At 39.9% G+C, this 23,506-nt stretch overlaps 1 protein-coding gene across 2 annotated transcripts in view; it reads left to right on the forward strand.

Moving 5' to 3' along the window:
* Positions 1-23,506, forward strand: part of nfs1 (NFS1 cysteine desulfurase) — a 50,288-nt gene that overhangs the window by 21,330 nt on the left and 5,452 nt on the right. For both annotated transcript variants that reach the window (XM_059980967.1, XM_059980966.1), the window contains exons 5-12: positions 3,783-3,866; positions 5,070-5,222; positions 6,689-6,782; positions 7,975-8,109; positions 16,033-16,190; positions 17,533-17,638; positions 20,216-20,297; positions 22,950-23,033. In XM_059980967.1, coding sequence (XP_059836950.1) covers positions 3,783-3,866; positions 5,070-5,222; positions 6,689-6,782; positions 7,975-8,109; positions 16,033-16,190; positions 17,533-17,638; positions 20,216-20,297; positions 22,950-23,033 — 896 coding nt within the window. The remainder of the gene's footprint in view (positions 1-3,782; positions 3,867-5,069; positions 5,223-6,688; positions 6,783-7,974; positions 8,110-16,032; positions 16,191-17,532; positions 17,639-20,215; positions 20,298-22,949; positions 23,034-23,506) is intronic.

Consider the following 23,506-nt stretch of genomic DNA (forward strand, 5'->3'; position numbering starts at 1 on the left):
ATAAAAATAGACACACCCCTAATTTTAGCAGTACAATTCGAATGAAATTGTTGACCCTTCCAGAACCTAAAAAAGCGTTGATTATCCTCCCTTCAAATATGGGTCTCCTGTACAAAGATAATATTAGCATTTAGTCTATGGAATACTTTAAATATTTTTTTACGTTTAATCGGATGATTTAAACCATTAGTATTCCAAGAAATAAAATTAATAGACTTATCCATCATGCTAATATTAATTGTATATATCATGAAAGGTTAAAAAAAAACACATAACCCATAATTCAGGAAGAAGGAAAAATGATACAGGAGCAACCGGAGAACATGACACCTCACCAATATTAATAATTTGAAGTCGGCCCATGAACTAAACGCAAAAAAATAAAAAGCAAGAGCGTGAAAAAAGATCCCTACCCCCTCCCCCCCCACCCCTCGAAAGAAAGCCAAGCGGCAGGCGCATAAACTAACACTAATATTACCCCCATTTCAAGATGGCAGCTCCATAAAAAGATTAAAAAAAATCTATATAACACCCAGATTTAAATATAGGGTTGCAAAGAGAGAATATATATCAATCAGAATGAAAAAAATAATATAATAAAACAAACGATCATTAATAAAAAAAGTATAAACATTAAAATTTGAAAGTGTAATATACCTTTAAAAAAAATTCCATGTTCAAATACAAGAAAAATGACGTTTCAAAAGCAAAGACTTATGGGAAGAAAAAACAACATTTTGAAAAAGCCATATTACAAAATATAAATGTAAGTTCAGCAATCTATTAAAAAATTTAATAAAAAAAGTTATCAAAATAGGATTAAAAAAAGATTTAATAGACACTACAATATATAAAAAAAAGACCAAAAAATCCAAAACATTCATCCCATTTCCAAGTGCAGGCAAACAAATAAATGCTTACAGAAAGCAAAGTCTTATGGGAAGAAGAAACGACATCTTAAAAAAAGTAAATCCTTATACAAAATATAAACGTGTATATCCGAAACAGAAAAAAGAATAAAAAAAAGATATTATAAAAAATTAAAAGAGCATCTATAAACGATGATGATAGTAAAAAAAAGAAACCAGACCCGTAGATCAGGGTAAGAAGTTATAACCCAGTTTCATAGGTTAAAACTTAAAATGAAATGGCATCTTCTCTCCAAAAAATCTTCAGCATAACACATAGTTCAACTTGCACTAGAAGATCGATATTCTTCAACGAATTTCTTCGCTTCTTCCGGAGTGTTAAAAAATTGCTGACTGTTGTCGTTCAACGTAATTCTAAGATTCGCTGGATATCTTAAAGCTTGTTTAAGTCCAATCGAATGAATCTCTGCCATCACTGGTTTAAAAGCGATTCTCGCTCTCATTATTTCGAATGAATAATTTTCAACAATTCGAAATGTGTTGCTATTGTGAGAAATCATACCTTTTTTACGAGCTAATTCTCCCGAGGATAATGAAGGCGAACAATCACAGCTCGTGGTTTGCCACTCGCAGCCGAAAACCTCGCAACCCTGTGAGCGCAGTTGATAACAGGTTTAGTATGCAAACCTTCACCACCGAAAATTTCCCACAATAATTTAGAGAAAAATTCAGTTAAATCACCGGACTCAACTTTTTCGGGGAACCCGATGATTCGCAAATTCTGTCTGCGAGATCGGTTTTCGAGATAAGTAATTTTAAACTTATACTGATCTATTGTTTTAGCAGTCGAATGTACCTTCTTCTCCAGCGCTTCAATTGTACGTACTTTTTCACAAATTAATTTTTCAAGAGTCGTGATCTTATCTTCATGCTGCTGAATATCTGATGCCTGCGATTGAAGCTTAGTATCAAGCGATCTAACAACTCCTTCAAGTTCAGATATTTTCGTGGTAAGCTTATTTTCCAAACTTGCCAGTTTACTTTCCAATTTACTTTCTAGCCCACTTTCCAAACTTACAAGTTTAGCATCCAGAAGATGAGAAATTGCGTCGATGGATAAAGGATCCTTAGACGATTTCTTGCTTGTAGCCATTTTAAGTTTGACAAGATTAAATCAAGTATTGTTTTAGGAAAAAAAAAGTTAATCAAAAGTATCAACTCATATGACTAAGTTCGAAAAGATTTGATTAAAGGGTGATTATAGTTGAAAAAATGAAGAGCGCCTAAAAGGCAGATGTTTACGTCGCCATCTTGAAACTCCACCCCCAGAAGGCTTTTGACAAGGTGTCACACAAGGCTGCTTAACAGGCTATGAGCCCATGGTATTACAGAAAATATTCTAGCATAGATAAAGCAGTGGCTGATAGGTAGGAGGCAAAGAGTGGGAATAAAATGAGCCTTTTGTGGCTGGCTGCTGGTGACTAGTGATGTTCCATAGGGATCTGTGTTGGAACTGATTCTTTTATGTTATATGTAAGTGATTTGGATGATGGAATTGGTGGCTTTGTTGCGAAGTTTGCAGACTATATAAGTGGAGGGGCAGGTAGTTTTGAGGAAGTAGAGAGGCTACAGAAGGACTTAGTTTAAGAGAATGGGCAAAGAAATGGCAGATGGAATACTATTTTGGAAGACGTATGGTTATGCATTTTGGTACAAGAAATGAAAGGGTTGGCTATTTTCTAAATAGAGAGAAAATACAAAAAACTGAGGTTCAAAGGGACTTGGGAGTTCTTATGCAGGATTGCCTAAAGGATAATTTGCCGGTTGAGTCTGTGGTGAGGAAGGCAATGTTAGCATTCATTTGAAGAGGACTAGAATATAAAAGCAAGGATGTAATGTTGAAACTTTGTAAAGCTCTGGTGAGGTGAGGCCTCACTTGGAGTATTGTGAGCAGGTTTGGGCCCTTATTGTAGAAAGGACGTGCTGAAACTGGAGAGGGTTCAAAGTAAGTGTACGAAAATGATTCCATGACTGATTGACTTGTCAGATGAAGAAGGTTTGACGGCTGTGGGCCTGTATTTACTAGAATTCAGAAGATTGAGGGGTGACCTCATTAAAACTTACTGAATGGTGAAAAGCTTGATGGAGGTGATGTGGAGAAGATGTTTCCTATGGTGAGAGAGTCTAAGACCAGAGGACTCAGCCTCAGACTAGAGGAGTGTCCTATTAAAACGAAGATGAGGAATTTCTTTCACTAGAGAGTGGTGAATCTGTGGAATTTGTAGCCACAGACAGCTGTGGAGGCCAAGTCTTTCTATTTTGGGCAGAGGTTAATGGATTCTTGATTAGTCAGCATGAAGGAAGAGAAGGCAAGAGATTGGAGCTGAGAGGAAAATTGAATCAGCCTTGATGAAATGGTGAAGCAGACTTGATGGACCAAATGGCCTAATTCTGCTCCTATATCTTATGATCTGATGGTGTCAATGCTCCCTTTGTCCCCACTGAGTGCATCCTGCTGTGTTTTATTTTGCTTTTTTTGCTCTTATTGAATTTGCAGTTTCAAAGTCCTGACTAAGTTTCTTTTACTTAGTGGTGTTTAACTAACCTGAAACTCAGCTATGATCTACCAGTTAGTGTGATGCTGCCACATTGCTTATATACTGAGTAGGTCAGCTGGGGGCTGTTGATATTAACCATTTACTGATGTGTGTTGTCCACTTTCCCATCCACCCACTACCACACATTTCAGTTACTGAGATACCTTCCAGGATACAAGGATACTCTCCACCTACAAATTGTTTGGAGAAAGTGGATATAATTTTAGGCTGGTTTTCCATTTCAAAACCAGGGAAGTGCATGGGTTTTATCCTACATTAATTTTTTTTTTGTAAATTAAATCATTTGTTACTCCAGCAAACAGCTGCTGTGATAGGAGCAGATGAGCGAGAAATTATCTTCACCAGTGGTGCTACAGAGTCGAACAACATCGCCATCAAGGTAAGGTTTCGTTGACTTGATATTGTGCAAGTGCATGTGCCAGTGTGTCTTTTGTTAATTGTTAATCATTAATCTGCTTCATTAGTGTTCATTGATTGCAGGAGTTAACCTGTGTCTTTGGGACAGATGAGAGTCCATTCCTCACAGCGGAACGGTAGTAAATTTGCTACCGATGTGCATGTGTGTCACCATTTGCTACCCTGTGCTTCATTTTCTTCTGGGCATTCACAGTAGAGTCAAAGAAACACAGTAGAATCAATTTAAAACAAAAACTATGTACAAAGCCAGGCAAACAACCATTGTGCAAATACAAAAATAAAAAAAAATAAATATAAATAAATATAAATAATATTACAAAAATGAGTTGTAGTGTCCTTGAAAGTGAGTGCATAGGTTGTGGAATCAATTCAGTGTTGAGGTGGGTGAAGTTTTTCATGTTGGTTCAAGAGCCTGAAGGTTGAAGGGAAATAGCTGTTCCTGAGCCTGATGGTGTGGGATCTAAGGTTCGTGTTGGGAACATTAGAGACGTACCCAAGAAGAACTCAAAGAATATATTGGAATTACCACTCACACTCAATACCCATGGTGGTATCTGGAAACAATCTCAATTATAGAATTACACAGCATAAAAACAGGCACTGCTAAGCATCATAACTAACTGTACCGATCCCGCTTGCCCGTATTAATCCCCAAATAAGCCCTGTTCATTAGTACAACATTTTACAGAATCAACTATCACTGATTGGGGGTTCATTTCTGCTGCTGTCAGTAAGGAGTTTGTATGTTCTCCCTGTGGCCACACGGGTTTCCTCCAGGTACTCCAGTTTCCTGCTACATTCAAAAGACATACAGGTTAGGGTTTGTAAGTTGTGGGCATGCTATGATATCACCAGAAACATGGCAACACTTGCAGGCTGCCCCCAGCACATCCTTACATTGTTGGTCATTGATGCAAATAATACATTTCACTGTATGTTTCAATGTATATGTGACAAAGTTAAGTCATTTAAATCTTTAATATTAAAACTTTTCATCTGTAATATAATTCTGTAAAAACGGCAATTGCATTTGATATAAAGTTTTTTTCAAGAGAAACACCAACAAATTCCAGAGATTAAAACTAAGTTCGTCTCTTCACTTTTGATTTATTTTATAGTTAATAATTCAGTGCTCTAGATCGGTCTTGTTTGCTATTATTTCCAGGGTGTTGCAAGGTTTTACAAAGCTAAAAAGAAGCACCTCATCACAACTCAGACAGAGCACAAATGTGTACTCGACTCTTGTCGCACGCTCGAGACTGAGGGATTTGAAGTTACCTATCTGCCAGTGAAAACAAATGGACTGATTGACTTGGAGGTAAATTCTTAATTTTGTTATTTCCTCCCAAAGATTGTTTTTGGCTTTTTTTCCACTAGGCTTTAACTCTCTTTGTTTTGGGGATTTCTTCCGTCAAAGTCCCTGCATGCTTTGCTGTTTGTGAGCATTGCTGTTCTTTCTGTGGTGGGAGTGTGGTTAAGCATCCCAGACAGGGATAATTGACTATGCCTAGTTAACACTTAATATTTCACATAACTTGGAGAAGACTTATAATATCCCTATTTCCATTCCTGATCCAGAAGTTACAGCTATTCTTTTTAGAGGGGTTAACTGAGGAAAACATAGACCAATATTACGCTGGTCTGCAATCTGTATATATTAATTGATACACTTTGATTGTAAAGTTTGAAACTGGAGGTAAAGCCAAAAGCTGAGCTAAAACTTCTCTAGGCTTACAGCTCTCCTCAGTCATGTTATGGTGGATTTTTGACATTTTGGAACTTGTTGAACAACATTTAGAACATAGAACACTACAGCACAATCAAGGCCCTTTGGCCCATAATGTCATGTTGACCTTTTAACGTACTCCAAGAACAATATAGTTCTTCCCTCCCACATAGCCCTCCATTTTTCTTTCATTCGTATGCTATCTAAGGTCTCTTAAATGCCCCAAATATACTGTATCTGCCTCTGCCACCAACCCTTGGCAATGCATTCCACGCATCCATCACTGTTTGTGTTAAAACTTACCTCTTACATCGCCAGTTTATATTTCCTTTCAGTTACCTTAAAATTATGCCTTCTCGTATTAGCCATTTCTGCCCTGTTATAAAGGGCACTGGCTGTCCACTCAATCTATGCCTCTTTATCATCTTGTACACCTCTTTTTAGTCACGTTTCATCCTCCTTTGCTCCAAAGGAAAAACCCTAGTGCTCTCAGCCTATCCTCATAAGACATGCTCTCTAATCCAGGCAGCATCCTGGTCAATTTCCTCTGCACCCTCTCTGAAGCTTCCATATCCTTCCTATAATGGGGTGACCAGAACTGAATACAATATTCCAAGTGTGGTCTAACTAGACCTTTTAAGAGTTGCAACATTAGCATGTGGCTCTTGAACTCAATTCCTTGACTATGGGATATTTTTCAGCAACTGGAGGTAAGTCCACATTTCTTCAAAATGAAAGTAATTTTATTAATGTACATTTGAGTACAAAAATGATTTCTCCCATGCTGCAACATTGCTTGGTGCTGTATTGGTGTATCAATCTAGTTTTAACCAGTATCGATGAAAGGTCTCAACCCAAAAAGTTGACTGCCGCTGAATGCTTTCCACCTTCAGCATCTGCAGTCTCTGGTGTCTCTAGTTTCTGCACTGTTAATGTTCTGACTGTGTTAACAATGGGGACCTTGGGGATCACAGCCAACTGGGCCAGTCCCACTGTTTGCTAAACAGTTGGTTTTGAAAGTTAGCATGTTTTCTAACCATTCTATCTGTACTTCCTAGGAATTGGAGAAAGCAATTCGACCAGATACCAGTCTGGTGTCAGTAATGACAGTGAACAATGAAATTGGGGTAAAACAACCAATTGAAGATATAGGTACGTTAGCATTCACTCTCTGCTAGGATTTCTCCTGCTAGAGCTGCTATGGTGTCAGCATGCTGAGTGTAGTCTGATATGTAACTGGGTGTTCTTGTAGAAGAGGACATTAAATAGCAATGGAAACCACGAAGCAGTTTCATTAGCTGGGTCACTGGGATGGCTATTGTACTAAATCTAGATTGTGTGGTTCAAGGAGTCAAAGCCTTTAGTGGAGGGTGAGAGGTGTTGGATCCTGATGTTTTTGCAATCCAAAGGTTCTTCAGAAGTCAATAATGAGGGTTAAAAATTATTGCTAACAGTTTTATTAAGCATTGCATGAACCAAGAAAGACAAAGAAAATGAAGTCATGTTTGTCTTATATTCAGACTAGAAGGAACAAAACTTCAGTAAAAACAATTAATAAAATAGTCAGATGCAAGTGGTGTAACACCTAACAAAAAAAAAAACTAAGAAGTTGCTAGAAAAGTACAGAAGCAACTGAACTGTAAGTGCTGGAAAATTTACTGAACATTCACATGTAATGTAGGTGATGCACCATCAATAACTCTTTGAGATGTGAGGCGAGATATCAGCTTTTATTGACTAGAAGAAAGAACAAGCAGCAATTGACCACCATGCTACATCCTGGACACTGAGGGCTGGGCTCAGGCCTCAATCGCCTTTATACCGGGGTCTGTGGGAGGAGCCACAGGAGCAGTCAGCGGGGGGCGGGGGGGGGAGTGTCCAGACAGGTATATATAGTTCACCACAATAGGTGATTACATAAAAATACAAGGAAAATAATGAACAGTAGCAAAGTGGTTGACTGAATGCTATTACAGCTCAGGCATTCCAGAGTTTGGAGTTCAGTTTCAGTGCTGTTCTGTAAGGAGTCTCTGTACGTTCTCCCTTTGGAATGCATGAGGTTTCTCTGGGTGCTCCAGTTGTTTCCCACAGTCCAAAGATGTATTGGGTAGGATAATTGGTCATTGTAAATTCCCATGGATAGGTTAGTGTTAATCAGGTTTGTTGAGGGTTGCTGGGACAGTGTGGCACAAAGGACCAGAAGGGCCTGCAGTGTGCTGTATCATAAAATACATAAACTAATTAAATAATTCTACACAATGATGCAACAGAGTTTATTGCTGAGGGTAGATCCAGTTTGAGGTAATTGTATCCTTCCACCAGTTAATTATTTTTGTATCTGCAGGACACATTTGCAAATCCCACAAGGTGTTTTTCCACACGGATGCTGCTCAAGCTGTTGGGAAAATTCCCATTGATGTGAACAAAATGAAAATTGATCTGTTGTCTGTCAGTGGTCACAAGATCTACGGGCCAAAAGGTAAAACTATTTGAATCTGCTGCCTAAGTTACCTACAACTCATCGGTAGAAATTGTGTACAAAATAACTTCAAATTAATGTCACCTGAAGGATAGCATTTCTATAAATTAAAGTTAAAAGTAACTTTATTATCAAAGTGTATATATACTGTATTTATTAATTTGAGATTAATTTTCTTACAGGCATTTACAAGAATTTTTTTTAGTAGAATTTACAAAAATCTACATATAAGCAAACAACCATTGTGCAACAGTAGAGAAAATGTGTAAATTTAAAAAAAAGAAATACTGAGAACATGAGTTGAAACAAGTCCTTGAACATGAATCTGTAGTTTGTAGAATCAGTGAATGAAGTTCTCCACACTGGTCTGGACCCTGATGGTTGTTGTGTAATAACTGTACCTGAACTTGCTAGGCTTCTGTCTGATGATAGTAGTGAGAAGAGGGCATGGCCTGCATGGTGGAAGTCTTTGCTGATGGATGGTGCATTTTTGTGGCATCGCTCCCTTTAAATGTGCACAGCAGCAGGGAGGGCTTTGCCTGTGATGGACTGGACTGTATACACAACTTCCTGTAGTTGTCCATTCCTAGGCATTATTGTTTCCATACAGGACCATGATGCAACCAGTCAAAATACACTCCACTGTGCATTTATAAAAGCTGTCAGAATTTTTGGTGACAAGCCAAATTGATGCAAATCTCAAAGAAAGTGGAGGCACCGCCATGCCTTAGAACCATAGAACATTACAGCACAGAAACGGGCCTTCTGGGCCTTCTTGCCTGTGCCAAACCATTTTTCTGCCTAGTCCCACTGACCTTCACCTGGCCCATATCCATACACCTCTCATCCATGTACCTGTCCAAGTTTTTCTTAAATGTTAAAAGTGAGTCTGCATTTACCACTTCATCTGGCAGCTCATTCTACACTCCCACCACTCTCTCTGTGAAGAAGTTTCCCCCCCCCCCCCCCCCATCTTTTCTGTGAATACACTTGTGTGCTGGACCCAAAACATCTTCTGATATGACAAGCAGGCACAGCTTTTACTCTAGACCAGAGTTCCTAGCTTGGGGGTCCAGTGACCCCTTGGTTAATAGTAGATGTCCATGGCATAAAAAAGGTTGGAACACCTTCTCTCGACATAATTTCATCTGTCTGGAGGTAAAAGTAACAGGCTTATCACATTTGTTCAGTTGAATGTGGACAGTTCAGTTTTTAAACAAAATGCTGTTATCTGAATATTCTGCACCATAGGTGGCAGGTGGTGGAGGGTGGGGGGAGTTCACTGGTGCTACTCCCTGAGGTGCTTTTAGATTTGATGTATAGATCAAGGTATATCAAAACAAATTTGGATTCTTGAACTGTTGGAGCCTGTGATTTATAGTTTGGAGATCAGTTGGGAATTCCAGTGCTCTGCAGTCTTTGAGGGAGTTCTGGAAGATGGGTAGTGTGGTGAGAAGGCTGCGAGCTGGTGTTCGACTCCATTTTGCTGATTAAGGCTTCCATTGTTCGCCGATTAAAATAACGGAGATTGAAGCGCTGGCTGCCTGCCTTTTTACCACTGTTGAGATCACTCTGCTATGGAGAGGGGAGACTGCTTTTTTATCACTGGAGGATCACTCTGCACAGAGAGGGGAGACTGCTCTGCACGGAGCGGAGACACTGCCTTTTTATTGCTACTGAGATCACTCTGCTATGGAGAAGACGAATGTTGCCCAAGTTTTTGCACATTTTGAATGTGGACTTGGACTGTGGACTTTCTTCCCCCAGTCTTAAGGTTTTTTTTGCCCAATCTTTCTTGGGTTTTTTTGTGTGTGTGTGGGAGGGGAAATTTTGGAGTTGATGTGCCAGTTCTGTGTTTGTTCATTTTCTTTGTTTGGGGAGGAGGGATTTAGGGGTTAGTGTTCATGCTGCCTTTCTTTTCTTGGTTTCATGGCTATCTGGAGAAGAATTTCAGAGTTCTATACTTTAATAAATGAATCTTTTGGAACCTTTGAAACTGCAATAAATACTGTATACCGTTGTACTTTCAGGCTGTTCAAACAATTGACAATTGCTTGGTTGCAAGCATTCTTACTTCGAGATATAAATTTTTTGAATATAATTGAGAGTAATTCAGCTTCACTTGCTGTGCTTGTAGCTAGCTACTTTTATACCTTCGAGAATCTTACTGTAAATTGATTTTGTGTAATCCATATTCATATTTCCTGTCTTAAAAATCCCATTTGGCCCAGCTCACATAGCAATCCCATTCCCCATTGATATTCCTTGCAATTTATACTTCCCATCTTCCCACCAGCATTAGATTGTGCAGCCCATTTACACAAGCCATGAGCAACCTGCACATCTTTAGCACATGGGAGGAAACCAGCCTGTGGTTTTGTCCAGGTGCTTTTGCGAGTAAAAGATGCAAACTGCAACCATGTATAGCACCAGAGGTCAGGGTGAACTCTGGTCATTGGTGAAATGTGATGGCAGCTCTACTAGTCAGGAATAGTTTGCCTGGGTTATATTGTGAATGGCTACTTTGAGAGACTAGCAATGTGTGGTATGATTCCTTTTTCTGGAGGTTATGTTTGAGGCAAACAATCACTGTGAGGTATTCCCTGAGTTTATCAATGCAAGATAAATCAGAATCAGGTTTAATATCACTGGCATATATCATTAAGTTTGTTGTTTTGTGGCAGCAGTACATTGCAATCCACAATAATATTAAAAGTGAAGTACAATTTAAAATATATATAAATTAAGTAGTTCAAAAACAGAGCAACGAAAAAAATGAGGTAATGTACATTGGCTCATTGTCCATTCAGAAATCTAATGATGGAGGGGAAGAAGCTGTTCCTGAAACACTGAGTGTCTATCTTCAGGCTCCAGTACCACCTCCTTGATGGTAGCAATGAGAAGTGGGCATGTTCTGGGTAATTGGGCTCCTGAATACTGTGGCAGTACCTAGAATTTGCAATGGTCCATTATTTATTACCTTCCATTTGAGTGATAGACTGAATCTCAGGCTTCCTCTGTTATTAGATCTCTTGATTTTGTTTTAGACTGTAAGACCGTAAGACATAAAAGCAGAATTAGGCCATTCAGCCCATCAAGACTGCTGTGCCATTCCATCACAGCTGATCCCACATCCCACTCAAGGCCACACACCTGCCTCTTGCCATGTCCTTTGATGTCCTGTCTGATCAGGTAACTGTCAACTTCCACCTTAAATATACCCACGGCTTTTGGAGGCTGGCCTCCACCACAGTCTGTGGCAAAGCATTCCACAGATTCACTACTCTCTGGCTAAAAAAACTCCTTTTCTTTGTTCTAAAAGATCCTCTAGTTCTGGATGCCTCCACCATAGGAAACATCCACCCTGTTAGTCCTTTCAGCATTCGGTAGGTTTCAATGAGATCCCCTGCCCCCACATTTTTCTAGATTCTATTGAGTACAGGCCCAAAGCTGCCAAATGCTCCTCATATGTTAACCCCTTCATTTCTGGAATCATCCTGGAACCACCTCTGGACTCTCCAATGACAACACATCCTTTCTGAGATGTGGGGCCAAATCTGTTGAGGATACCCCAAATGCGGCCTGACTAGAGTCTTATAAAGGCTGAGCATTATCTCCTTGCTTTTATATTCTGTTGTCCTTGAAATAAATGCCAACATTGTATTTGCCTTCTTTACTACAGACTCAACCTGTAAATTCTGGGAGTCTTGCACTAGAACTCCTAAGTCCCTCTGCGCCTCTGATGTTTGAACCTTCTCCCCATTTAGACAATAGTCCGCACTATTGTTCCTTCTACCAAAATGCATTATCGTACATTTCCCAACACTGAATTCCATCTGCCACTTTTTTGCCCATTCTTTTAATTTGCTGCAATTGCATTGCTTCCTCACCACTACCTACCCCTTCACCTATCTTCGTATCAGCTACAAAGTTTGCCACAAAGCCATCTATTCCATTATCCAAATCATTGACAAACAGTGTGTAAAGTACTAGTCCAATACTGTCCCCTAAGGAACACCATTAGTCACTGGCAGCCAACCAGAAAAGACCCCCTTTATGCTCACTCAGTGCCTCCTGGCTGTCAGCCATTCCTCAATCTATGCCTGTAACACCATAGGATTTTATCTTGTTAAGCAGCCTCATGCGCCTGCTGCTCATCAAATGCCTTACACATTTTCTTTTGTAATAGCAATGGCACACACCCCTGCTCCCTGACACACATGGATCTCTGGCAAACTTCTAGTTCCACAGTGAAGATCGATGCAAAGTACTCATTTAAGATCATCTCCCACTTCTTTGTCCCCCCTTACCACCAATCAGCATCATTTTCCAGTGGTCCAAGATCAACTTTCATCTCCCTTATACTCTTCATATAACTGAAAAGACGTAGTATCCTGCTTTATATTATCAGTTAGTTTGCCCTCATTTCATCTTTTTCCTTCTTATAGCTTTTTTAGTTGCCTTTTGTTGGATTTTAAAAGCTTCCCAATCATCCAACTTCCCACTCACTTTGCTACCTTTTATACCCTTTCCTTGGCTTTTATACAGTCCTTAACTTCCCTTAACAGCCACAGTTGCCTACCCCTGTCATTTGAAAACAACTTCTGTGGAACTTAACTATCCTGCGTCTTGTGAACTAATCCCAGAAACTTCAGCCATCTCTTCTCTGTTGTCCTCTCCCCCAGTATCCTCCTCCAATCATCAGAGCAAGTTCCTCTCTCATGCCTCTGTAATTCCCTTTATTCCATTACAATACTGATACGTGTGACTTATGCTTCTCCCTCTCAAATTGCAGTATGAATACAATCATATTATGATCACTGCCTCCTAAGGGCTCATTTACATTAAGTTCCCTAATAAGATCTGGGTTATTACACAACACCCAATCTAAGATAACCTTTCCCTGAATAGGCTCAAGCACAAGCTGCACTAAAAAGCCATCTCGTAGGCATTCAACAAATTCCCTCTTGCAATTTGACATCAACCTGATTTTCCTTAAACCATTATGCTTTGTAAACTTTAGAAGTACAACTGCTAAAGGTGCAAATATTGTGTTACAAAATTTACAATATATACTAAGAAACAAAATCAGAACTGTATCAGAGCACATCTGTGGAGGGCAGCAATGGTTGATGCTTTCAGGTGTAGTTAGAGAACGTTGAAAAGTAATTCTAAGTAAGGGGATGAACATGAGATGCTGTCTGCAATAGGGTGAAAGCAGGCATTAAATAGCAAGACATGGAGCAAATCAAAATGAAGTGGAAGTGCTTTGGGGAGAACAATATGGCAACATCTGATATTAGCAAACTGGAGAATGTAGTATTTGTACATTGGCAAGGAACCTGACTGCAAGACTGTACAAAGGTTTGTGAAGACTGTTGAGAGGATCATTGGGGTATTTCTTCCACCCATCCAAGATATTTATCAGGAGCACTGTTGGGAAAGTTGTTGGAAAAGATTCTTAGAGATAGGATCTATGGGCATTTAGAGAATCATGGTCTGATCAGGGACAGTCAGCATGGCTTTGTGAAGGGCAGATCGTGCCTAACAAGCCTGATAAGAGTTCTTTGAGGAGGTGACCAGGCATATAGATGAGGGTAGTGCAGTGGATGTGATCTACATGGATTTTAGTAAGGCATTTGACAAAGTTCCACACGGTAGGCTTATTCAGAAAATCAGAAGGCATGGGATCCAGGGAAGTTTGGCCAGGTGGATTCAGAATTGGCTTGCTTGCAGAAGGCAGAGGGTTGTGGTGGAGGGAGTACATTCAGATTGGACGGTTGTGACTAGTGGTGTCCCACAAGGATCTGTTTTGTGACCTCTACCTTTTGTAATTTTTATTAACTACCTGGATGTGGGGGTAGAAGGGTAGGTTGGCAAGTTTGCAGACGACACAAAGGTTGGTGGTGTTGTAGATAGTGTAGAGGATTGTTGAAGATTGCAGAGAGACATTGATAGGATGCAGAAGTGGGCTGAGAAGTGGCAGATGGAGTTCAACCCAGAGAAGTGTGAGGTGGTACACTTTGGAAGGACAAACTCCAAAATGGAATACAAAGTAAATGGCAGGATACTTGGTAGTGTAAAGGAGCAGAGGGATCTGGGGGTACATGTCCACAGATCCCTGAAAGTTGCCTCACAGGTAGATAGGGTAGTTAAGAAAGCTTATGGGGTGTTAACTTTCATAAATTGAGGGGTAGAGTTTAAGAGTCGTGATGTAATGATGCAGCTCTGTAAAACTCTAGTTAGGCCACACTTGGAATACTGTGTCCAGTTCTGATCGCCTCAATATAGGAAGGATGTGGAAGCACTGGAAAGGGTACAGAGGAGATTTACCAGGATGCTGCCTGGTTTAGAGAGTATGGATTATGCTCAGAGATTAAGGGCTGTACTCTTTGGAGAGAAGGACGATGAGGGGAGGCATGATAGAGGTGTACAAGATATTAAGAGGAATAGACAGAGTGGACAACCAGCACCTCTTCCCCAGGGCACCACTGCTCAGTACATGAGGACGTGGCTTTAAGGTAAGGGGTGGAAAGTTCAAAGGGGATATTAGAGGAAGGTTTTTCACTCAGAGTGGTTGGTGCGTGGAATGCACTGCCTGAGTCAGTGGTGGAGGCAGATACACTAGTGAAGTTTAAGAGACTACTAAACGGGTATATGGAGGATTTTAAGGTGGGGGATTATATGGGAGGCAGGGTTTGAGGGTCGGCACAACATTGTGGGCCGAAGGGCCTGTAATGTGTTGTACTATTCTATGTTCTATGTTCTAGCACTGCGAATGCAAGGCCCTTATCATTGTCAAGGATCCCTCCCATCCATCTCACAATCAATTTGAACCCCTTCCAGCAAGTTGAAGGTACCATAGCATTAGGACAAGGACTGTTCGAATTGGAAACAGCTTCTTCCACCAGGTCGTGACAGTGCTGAACTCCCTGCCACCACTCATGTCTCATCAATTATGAAGTGCCAATAGTGTTGTACTGTTTACTTTTGAATTTGTGTAGTAAATGCACTGTATGCTAAATGTCAGTCTTCTGGAATATATTTTATTGTTTATTTGTGGTAATATTACTTTGTGTTGCGTGTGAGTTATATGTACTGTGTTGTGCTCCTTGGTCCAGAGGAACATTTGGCAGTATACATGTGTACGGTTGAATGATAAACTTGAACTTGTCACTGGTAAAGTCCTTTCCGTCATTGAGTGCATTTACAAGGAGCACTGCCACAAAAATGCAGGACCCACACCATCAAGGCCATGCTCTCCTTTTGCTACTACCATGGGGCAGGAGGTACAGAAGCCTCTGGTCCCACATCACTGGGTTCAGGAACAATTATCATCCTACAACCATGTGGATAATTTCACTCAGTACAGCTTTGAACTGATTCCACAATCGACAGGCTGACTTTCCAGGACTCTGCAACTCATGTTCTCAGTATTATTTATCTTTATTTGCAAGATTTTCATATCTTCTTTTGCACGTTTAGTCTAACTTATGTGTAGTTTTACATAAATTCTATGTCTTTATTTTCCTGTAAATGCTGGCATGAAAATGAATCTACAGGTAGTGTTTGGTGATGTGTCATAGGAGCAGAACTAGCTTTGTTGATGAATTTACTTTGACTTTGAATGTCATGGCAGCAAAGATTTGATGAGACTTGCAATTTTGGAAGTGCTAAATAACAAACTATGAAACCTCAAATTATTATAACTAGAGTTTCCCTAAAATGTTGCAACAAAACTTATTGGAGGTGAACAGGTATAAATGGAGGACATTGCTGAATTAATGGAGAATAGTTTTGGTCAAGGACTTCTAAGTCATTTCAAAGATTCAATATGTAGTAAGAATGTATTTTGGCATTGACTGTTAATAATGTTTAAATTGGTATATGATCCTTTTGACTTCTCTGTCCCCCACCTTTTAGGCGTTGGTGCACTGTATGTCCGGCGACGTCCACGGGTCCGATTAGAAGCCTTGCAAAGTGGTGGTGGGCAGGAGCGAGGCCTGCGTTCGGGTACAGTTCCCACCCCTCTGGTGGTTGGGCTTGGGGCAGCCTGTGAAATAGGACTGCAGGAGATGGAGGTGCGTGAACTGCCGGAGCTTCCTACTGTGATAGATAGTTTTAAAAAAAATTCTTCCCAACTTCCATGTCATCCAATAATTACAGTACCAATAATTACAGTACCTTGGTATCATATTAAGCAATCCTTATCCAAAAATATGGGGCAATATCAGATTTAAGGATATCTAAAATGAATCCTTGGAACTTGTAGCAATGCACACTAAGTGCTGGAGGTACTCAGCAAGTCAGGCAAAGGCCTTTCATCAGAACGGGGCAGAAGCTAGAGTAAGAAGGTACAGGGTGGGGGGGTGGGGGGGAGGGAGAAATGACAAGCTGCCAGGTGTTGGGTGTGGCTGGGGAGGGGAAATGATGTAAGATGCTTGGAGGGGATAGGTGGAAGAGTTAAAGGACTGGAGGAGGAGGAATTGGATCAGAGAGCGGACTATGGGAGAAGGGGGGATAAGGAGAAGAGAGAGTGAGAGGAGAGCTAGAAAGAGGAATAGATAAAGGGAGAAGGGAGAGATCGAAGGGTCTTGGCCGGAAACGTTGACTGCTTATTTCAACGGATGCTGCCCGACCTGCTGAGTTCATCCAGTTTGTTTCTGTGTGTTGAGGGGAGAGATTATTGGATGTTAGAGAAATTGATTTTCATACCATCAGTTTGGAGGCTACCCAGACAAAATTTGAATGGTTGAACCTCCAACCTGAGAACGGTATCATCATGTCAGTAGAGGAGGCCATGGATCGACATGTCAGAATGGTAAGTTGTATGTATTTACTCAGAACTTTTATACATTTTGAGATGCACCTTAAAATGGAATTGGTTTGGCATTTGACCAATGATAGAATGGAGACTACATTATAATCCTCATTGGACTCAACAGTGTTTTGCTTTAATGTAAAATAAATTATACATCACTACTGTTTTTCTTTCCTGCCTCTTTATCTAAAACCCAGCCTATTTTAATCTCTTCCTCTAATGCTAGAGCATTTCACTAATGGGCACTGTTTTACCTGGCGTAGTCTCAAATTTCTATCTAATCATGCGTAGCTTCAACAGAACTTGCCCAGCTTAGAAGATCGGACGAAGAGTATAATCAGTTGTTGTCAATTTGATTGCATGATGTCTGTACCTGAGTGGTCACTGGCTCTGTATTTATTTAAAATCTAGATTTTCCTGTGTAACTCATTCGTCCTCAGGCATCTGTGGTATTGTTCCTGACTGCTGGCTGGCATTAAATAAAGCAGAGCAACAGTTATCTCTACTCATGGCTGTAGCCTTTTACCATAGCGTGGATGTTATATTTTTTTAATCAGTCTGCACTTCTGTATTTTTTAACTTGACCACTTACATTTCTGCAGCTTGATCACAAGCACGTGTCCAAGATGGCCAAACGTTTGGTGACCAAGATAATGAATGCGATCCCGGATGTTACTCTAAATGGAGACCCTGAGAAGAGGTATCCAGGTACAGTGAGTGATCCTCTCATTGTGATTTGTGGAACTTGAGAGTTGCATTTCCCCTCACTACATCACTGGCTACATTTCAAAAAGATTGTATATGCTTTGGGCATTCATTGGTCAAGGATGGTTTAATTGTAAGTGTAACTTTCTGGATACTCTGGTATAGATAAAAAGGTTTATCATTGTAACATATAATGAGGAAGAGTTTAAAAACTTGCATGCTGTTCATACAGATCAATTCATTACAATACACTGAGGTAGTACAGTGAAAAACAGTAAAAGATATGAAATACTGTTCCAGTTACAGAGAAAGTACAGCGCAGGCAGACAATAATGAAGTACAGTGGTGCTAGAAAGTTTGTGAACCCTGTAGAATTTTCTTTATTTCTGCATAACTATGACCTAAAATGTGATCAGATCTTCACTGAAGTCCTAAAACTAGATAAAGAGAGCTCAATTATATAAATAACACAAACATTAAACTTCATTTATTTATTGAGAAATATGATCCAATATTATATGTATTTGTTGGAAAAACAATGTGAACCTTTGCTTTCAGTAACTGGTGTCACCTACACAATAAATTTAACCAAATGTTTCCGGTAACTGTTGATCAAACTTGCACATCGGCTTGGAGGAGTTTTAGGCTATCTCTCCTTACAAAACTACTTCAACTCTGTGATGTTGGTGGGCTTCCTTGCTTGCTTCAAGTCCTTCCACAACATTTCTATAGGATTACGGTCAGGACTTTAACTCGGTCATTCCAAAACACAAATTTTCTTCTTTTTAAGCCATTTTGTTTTTGATTTACTCTTGTCTCATTATCTAACTTCTAATAAGCTACAGGTGACAGACTGCTACCCTGACATTCTCTTGTAAAATGTCTTGATACAATTTTGAGTTAATTGTTTCCTCCACAATTGCAAGTTGTCCAGGCCCTGAGGCAGCAAAGCAGTCCCAAATCATGATGCTTCTTCCACCATGCTTCACAGTTAGGATTAGGTTTTTGGTGTGAGGTGCAGTGCCCTTTTGTCTTCAAAGATAGCAATGTGCATTTCTGCCAGAAAGTTCAACTTTGTCTAGTGTCCACAGAACATTGTCCCAGAAATGTTGTAGAGCATCCAGGTGGTCTTTTGCAAACTTCGGTAGCAATGTTTGTTTTTTTTTGGAGAGCAGTGTCCTTCCACGAATGCCATTCTTGTCAGTGTCTTTCTTAAAGCAGACACATGAAGTTCCAGAGATTTCTGCAGGTCTTTTGCTGTTACCTTTGGGATCTTTTTCTCCCCCTTCAGCATTGAATGTTGTGTTTTTGGTGTGATCTTTGCAGGAAGCCTACTCCTAGTGAGAGTCACAACAGTACTGAGTTTCCTCCATTTGTAGACAATTTCTCTTACTATGGACTGATGAAAACTCAGGTCTTTAGATATGCTTTTTTAGCCTTTTCCAGCTTCACGCATCTCTACAGTTCTTCTAAGGTCCCCTGAAAGTTGTTTTAATCAAGGCATGATGCATATAAGCAGTTCTTTCTCGAGAAGAGCAGGCTCTGTCAGTAACCTGACTTTGTGTCTCTTTTAGAGGGCAGGGCACCTCTGCAATTCACACCTCCAATCTCATCTTATTGATTGGAACACCTGACTCCCAGTTGCTTTAATAGAAGGCATTACCTCAGAGGTTCACATACTTTTTCCAACAAGTAAATGTAATATTGGATCATTTTTCTCAATAAATAATTAAATGTGCAAGTATAATTTTTTGTGCTATTTATTTAATTGGGTTCTCCTTATCTAGTTTTAGGACTTGCGTGAAGATCTGATCACATTTTAGGTCATACTTATGCAGAAATAGAGAAAATTCTACAGGGTTCACAATCTTTCTGGCACCACTGTGAGGTCAAGAATCCATCTTACTGTTCTACAGAGTCATTAACAGTGGGATAGAAGCTGTTCTTGAAATCATGAACCAGTATTTCAGGCTTCTTGTATCTTCTTCATGATGAGAGAGGGGAGAAGAGGGAATGGATGTTTGATTATGCTGGTTGCTTTACTGGGGCATCAAGAAGTATAGACAGAGTCCGTGGAGGGCAGGCTAGTTTCTATGATATGCTGAGTTGTGTCCATAACATGGTAGTTTTTTTTGCGTTCACGGACAGAGCAGTTACCTTACCCATTCCATGAAGCATTGGATAGGATCCTTTTTATGGTGTATTGATTAAATGAGCACGTTTCAAAGGGTACATGCCAAGCTTCTTTAGTTTTCTGAGGAAGTAGAGATGTTGATGAGTATTCTTAGCCATGGCATCTGTATGGTTGGACCAGGACATTATGTTGAAGCTATCAGCCCTCTCAACCTCAGCATTGTTCACAAAAACAGGAACATGTGCACTGCCTCACTTTCTGAAGGCAGTGACTAGTTGCATCTGATCCTACATCTGAAGGGCTAAAGGTTGCGGAGATCCTCCCCTTCTGTTTTGATTTGGATATTCATTATCTCCATCTTAGAGCAAATTGAAGGGTTTTTTGTTACCATCTGATTGATTTGCATTGGCAAGAATGACTATATGCATTTTACCGGATCCCTGCAGGTTGTATTAACCTCTCGTTTGCATACGTGGAAGGAGAGAGTCTTCTGATGGCTTTGAAGGACGTAGCTCTCTCATCTGGAAGGTAAGAGTATTACTTGACTATCGTGTTACTGAAAATTATGTGTGCATGTGCAAAGCTATTACACAAATGCTGTGTATTACACTAAGCTACATCCTATAAGTTAGTGTAACACACACAAAATGCTGGAGGAACTCAGCAGGCCAAGTAGCATCTAGGAAATGAGTACGTTTGGTATTTCAGGCTGAAACCGTTCAGCAGGACTATAACTTAGTAATTGGCTTGATAAAGTGTATATTTAAAATGGTTGCCTTGTAAAAATATACAATAAAAATCATTGTTCCACATTATTGTCCTTTCCCCTTGGAAGCTGACAGTTTTGCCAATGACACTATTCTCATTTGCCTGCATTAAGACCTTACCCATCTACGCCTTGCCTGCTTAAGTATCTGTCTAAGTGTCTCTTATCTGACTACACACTCCAGATTTCAATCGCACTCTGCTTTAAAACAAATTTGATTCTCAGAACACTTTCTTCTCACTTTAATACCCATGCCCTCTTGCATTTGATACCCTGGGGAAAAGGATTTTGATTATCCTTGCTTCTGATAAACTTTAATACTTCCATGCCATCCCTCCCCCACCCAAACCAGGCTCCTCATGGGAAAAGAAGTTCATCCAATCTCTCTGTATAAAGCATTGTTGCAGGAAGGCTGCATCCATCATCAGGGACCCCACCACCCATGTCATGCTTTCTTCTTGCTGCTGGCATTGGGGAGAATGTACAGGCGCCTCTGGACTCTGACCACCAGTTTCAGGAACAGTTATTGCCCCTCAACCATCAGTCTCTTGAACCAAAGGGGATAACTTCACTTGCCCCATCATTGAAATCTTCCCACAACCTAGGGACTCATTTTTGAGCATTCTTCATCTCATGTTCTCAATATTTATTGTTTATTTATTTATTATTATAATTTTTTCTTTCTTCTTATATTTTCACAGTTTGTTGTCTTTTGCCCATTGGTCTTTCATTGTCTTTCACCAAGTTGGGTGGTCTTTCATTGATTTTATTATGGTTATTATTCTATTATGGATTTATTGAGCATACCTGAAAGATAATGAATCTCAGAGCTGTATATGGTGACATGTTTGTACTTTGATAATAAATTTACTTTGAACTTTTGACTTTGAACCAACTAAATCCTGCAATCCAGGCAATATCCCGATGAATTCCCGTGAACTCTCTGGAGAAGTCTAATTGCAATCAGATCCAGACTGATCTAATTGCAATCTGAACTGTCTACCCCTAATGACTCACTAAAAATTCTGGCATGTCTGAGTAAAGAGGTTTCTCCTGAATTTTATTGTGTATTTGTGAACATAGATTTAGACTTTTCCAGAACTGAAATGCCTTAACTCACATTTAGCTTGTAAAGCATCTTCATCTTATGAAATCAGAACAGGATTCCTGAGTTATCTTCATTAAAGGATTGATGTTTTCATCATCAGAGGAAAGCTCTATGAAGTAGTTAAAATAGTACAGATAGAAAGAGACTTTACATTTGTTATCTTCTAATTTCCAACCATGAAAAAAGTGGACTTTTGACTGACAAGCATCATGAGACACTGATACCCAGATAATTAAATATAAGTTTTATGATGAGGGGCTTTTCACTTGACTGAATGGAATCTAATCTGAATGCAAGTAGGCTCTCTCTGGTGTTCCTGCTCCTCCCCTTTCTCCCATGCTCCTCTGTCTCCTATCAGATTACTCTTCATCCATTAACCTTTTCTACCTATCTCCTCCCAGCTTCTCAACTCTTCTCCCCATCTCACCTTTCGTATCTTCCCTCTCACCTGCTCTTGCCAGTCTTCTGCTAGTTTGTACCCTTACCTCACCCTCCATTTGTGGGATGCCTTACTTCCTTTCTTTCCAGTCCTGAAGAATCTTGACCCAAGCGTCAACTGTTTATTTTCCTCCATTGATGCTGCCTGACCTGAGTTCCTCCAGCATTTTGTGTGTGTGTTACTCTGTATTTCTAGCATCTGCAGAATCTCTTGTGTTTCAAATGTAAAGCTGACTAATGGTTAAAAGTGTGTTAAGGATGGTGCTGAAGCAACAAGGAATAAGAGCTCCCATGGCAGACTTGCATACACGTACTTTAATTAGAATGTTGGAATTACGTTAGTTGGAATTAAATCATTTTGACCCAGAGACTGAAACACTGACCTTCTTATGTCATCAGTGTTTTCCCAGTCAAGTTCAGTTTGCTATCTGAACTGAATTTTGTAAGCTGAGCAGAACATGCTGCTGTGATATTGAGCACTAGAATAAGCAATGGAAGACTTGCATCTTCTGCTCTTTCTCCCTGAGTGACCTTCTCACTAAATGTGTCAACATGAGATTCTGCAGATGCTGGAAACCTTGAGCAACACACCCAAAATGTTGGAGGAACTCAAAAGGGTTAGGCAGCATCCATGGAGTGAATAAACAATCAATGTTTCAGGCTGAGGCCCTTCATCAGGATTTAATGTGTGAAAGTCCATGGAAGTCGTCAAAGTTCTGTGCTGCTGTTTATTCCTGATTATTTGCACTACTAATGTTTGTTTACATCTGTATAACAATCATTTCAATGTATTATTCAAAAGTGAACATTTTATTGTAACTTGGTTGAGACTCTTTTTGACGCTGTGCATTGTGATGTATATTTTCAGTGCATGTACGTCAGCTTCTCTGGAGCCTTCCTATGTCTTGAGAGCTATTGGAGCTGATGAAGACCTGGCACACTCTTCAATCAGGTAGGAGGGTGGTCTCCGTCCTTCTGAGCTGTTGACTCAGTACAGTTAGAGTAGCAAAGACCCCAAGCAACGCAGAGAAACACACCCTCCCTCCACTGCCTTTTCTCAGCTCAACTTACAGTGTTCCTTTTAAGCACCTACGACTCCTCTGCTAGATCACTTAATCAGACCTGTAGGCTTTTTTTTTTCAAACTTTTACATAGTCTCATTATTTTTATCTCTTTTTGCACTCATTTAATTTATTTTTTATGAAGTTTTATTATTATAATTTGTAGTATTTTTGCCTTGCACTATACTGCTGCCACAAAACAACAAATTTCATGACATGCACTCAGTGTCCACTTTAGGTACACCTTGTTAATGCAGATATCTAATCAACCAATCACATGGCAGCAACTCAATGCCAAAATTCATGCAACATTGTCAAGATTCAGTTGTTTTTCTGACCAAACATGAGAACGGGGAAGAAAATT

This window comes from Hypanus sabinus, chromosome 9 (genome assembly GCF_030144855.1).
Source record: "Hypanus sabinus isolate sHypSab1 chromosome 9, sHypSab1.hap1, whole genome shotgun sequence".
NCBI lineage: Eukaryota > Metazoa > Chordata > Chondrichthyes > Myliobatiformes > Dasyatidae > Hypanus > Hypanus sabinus.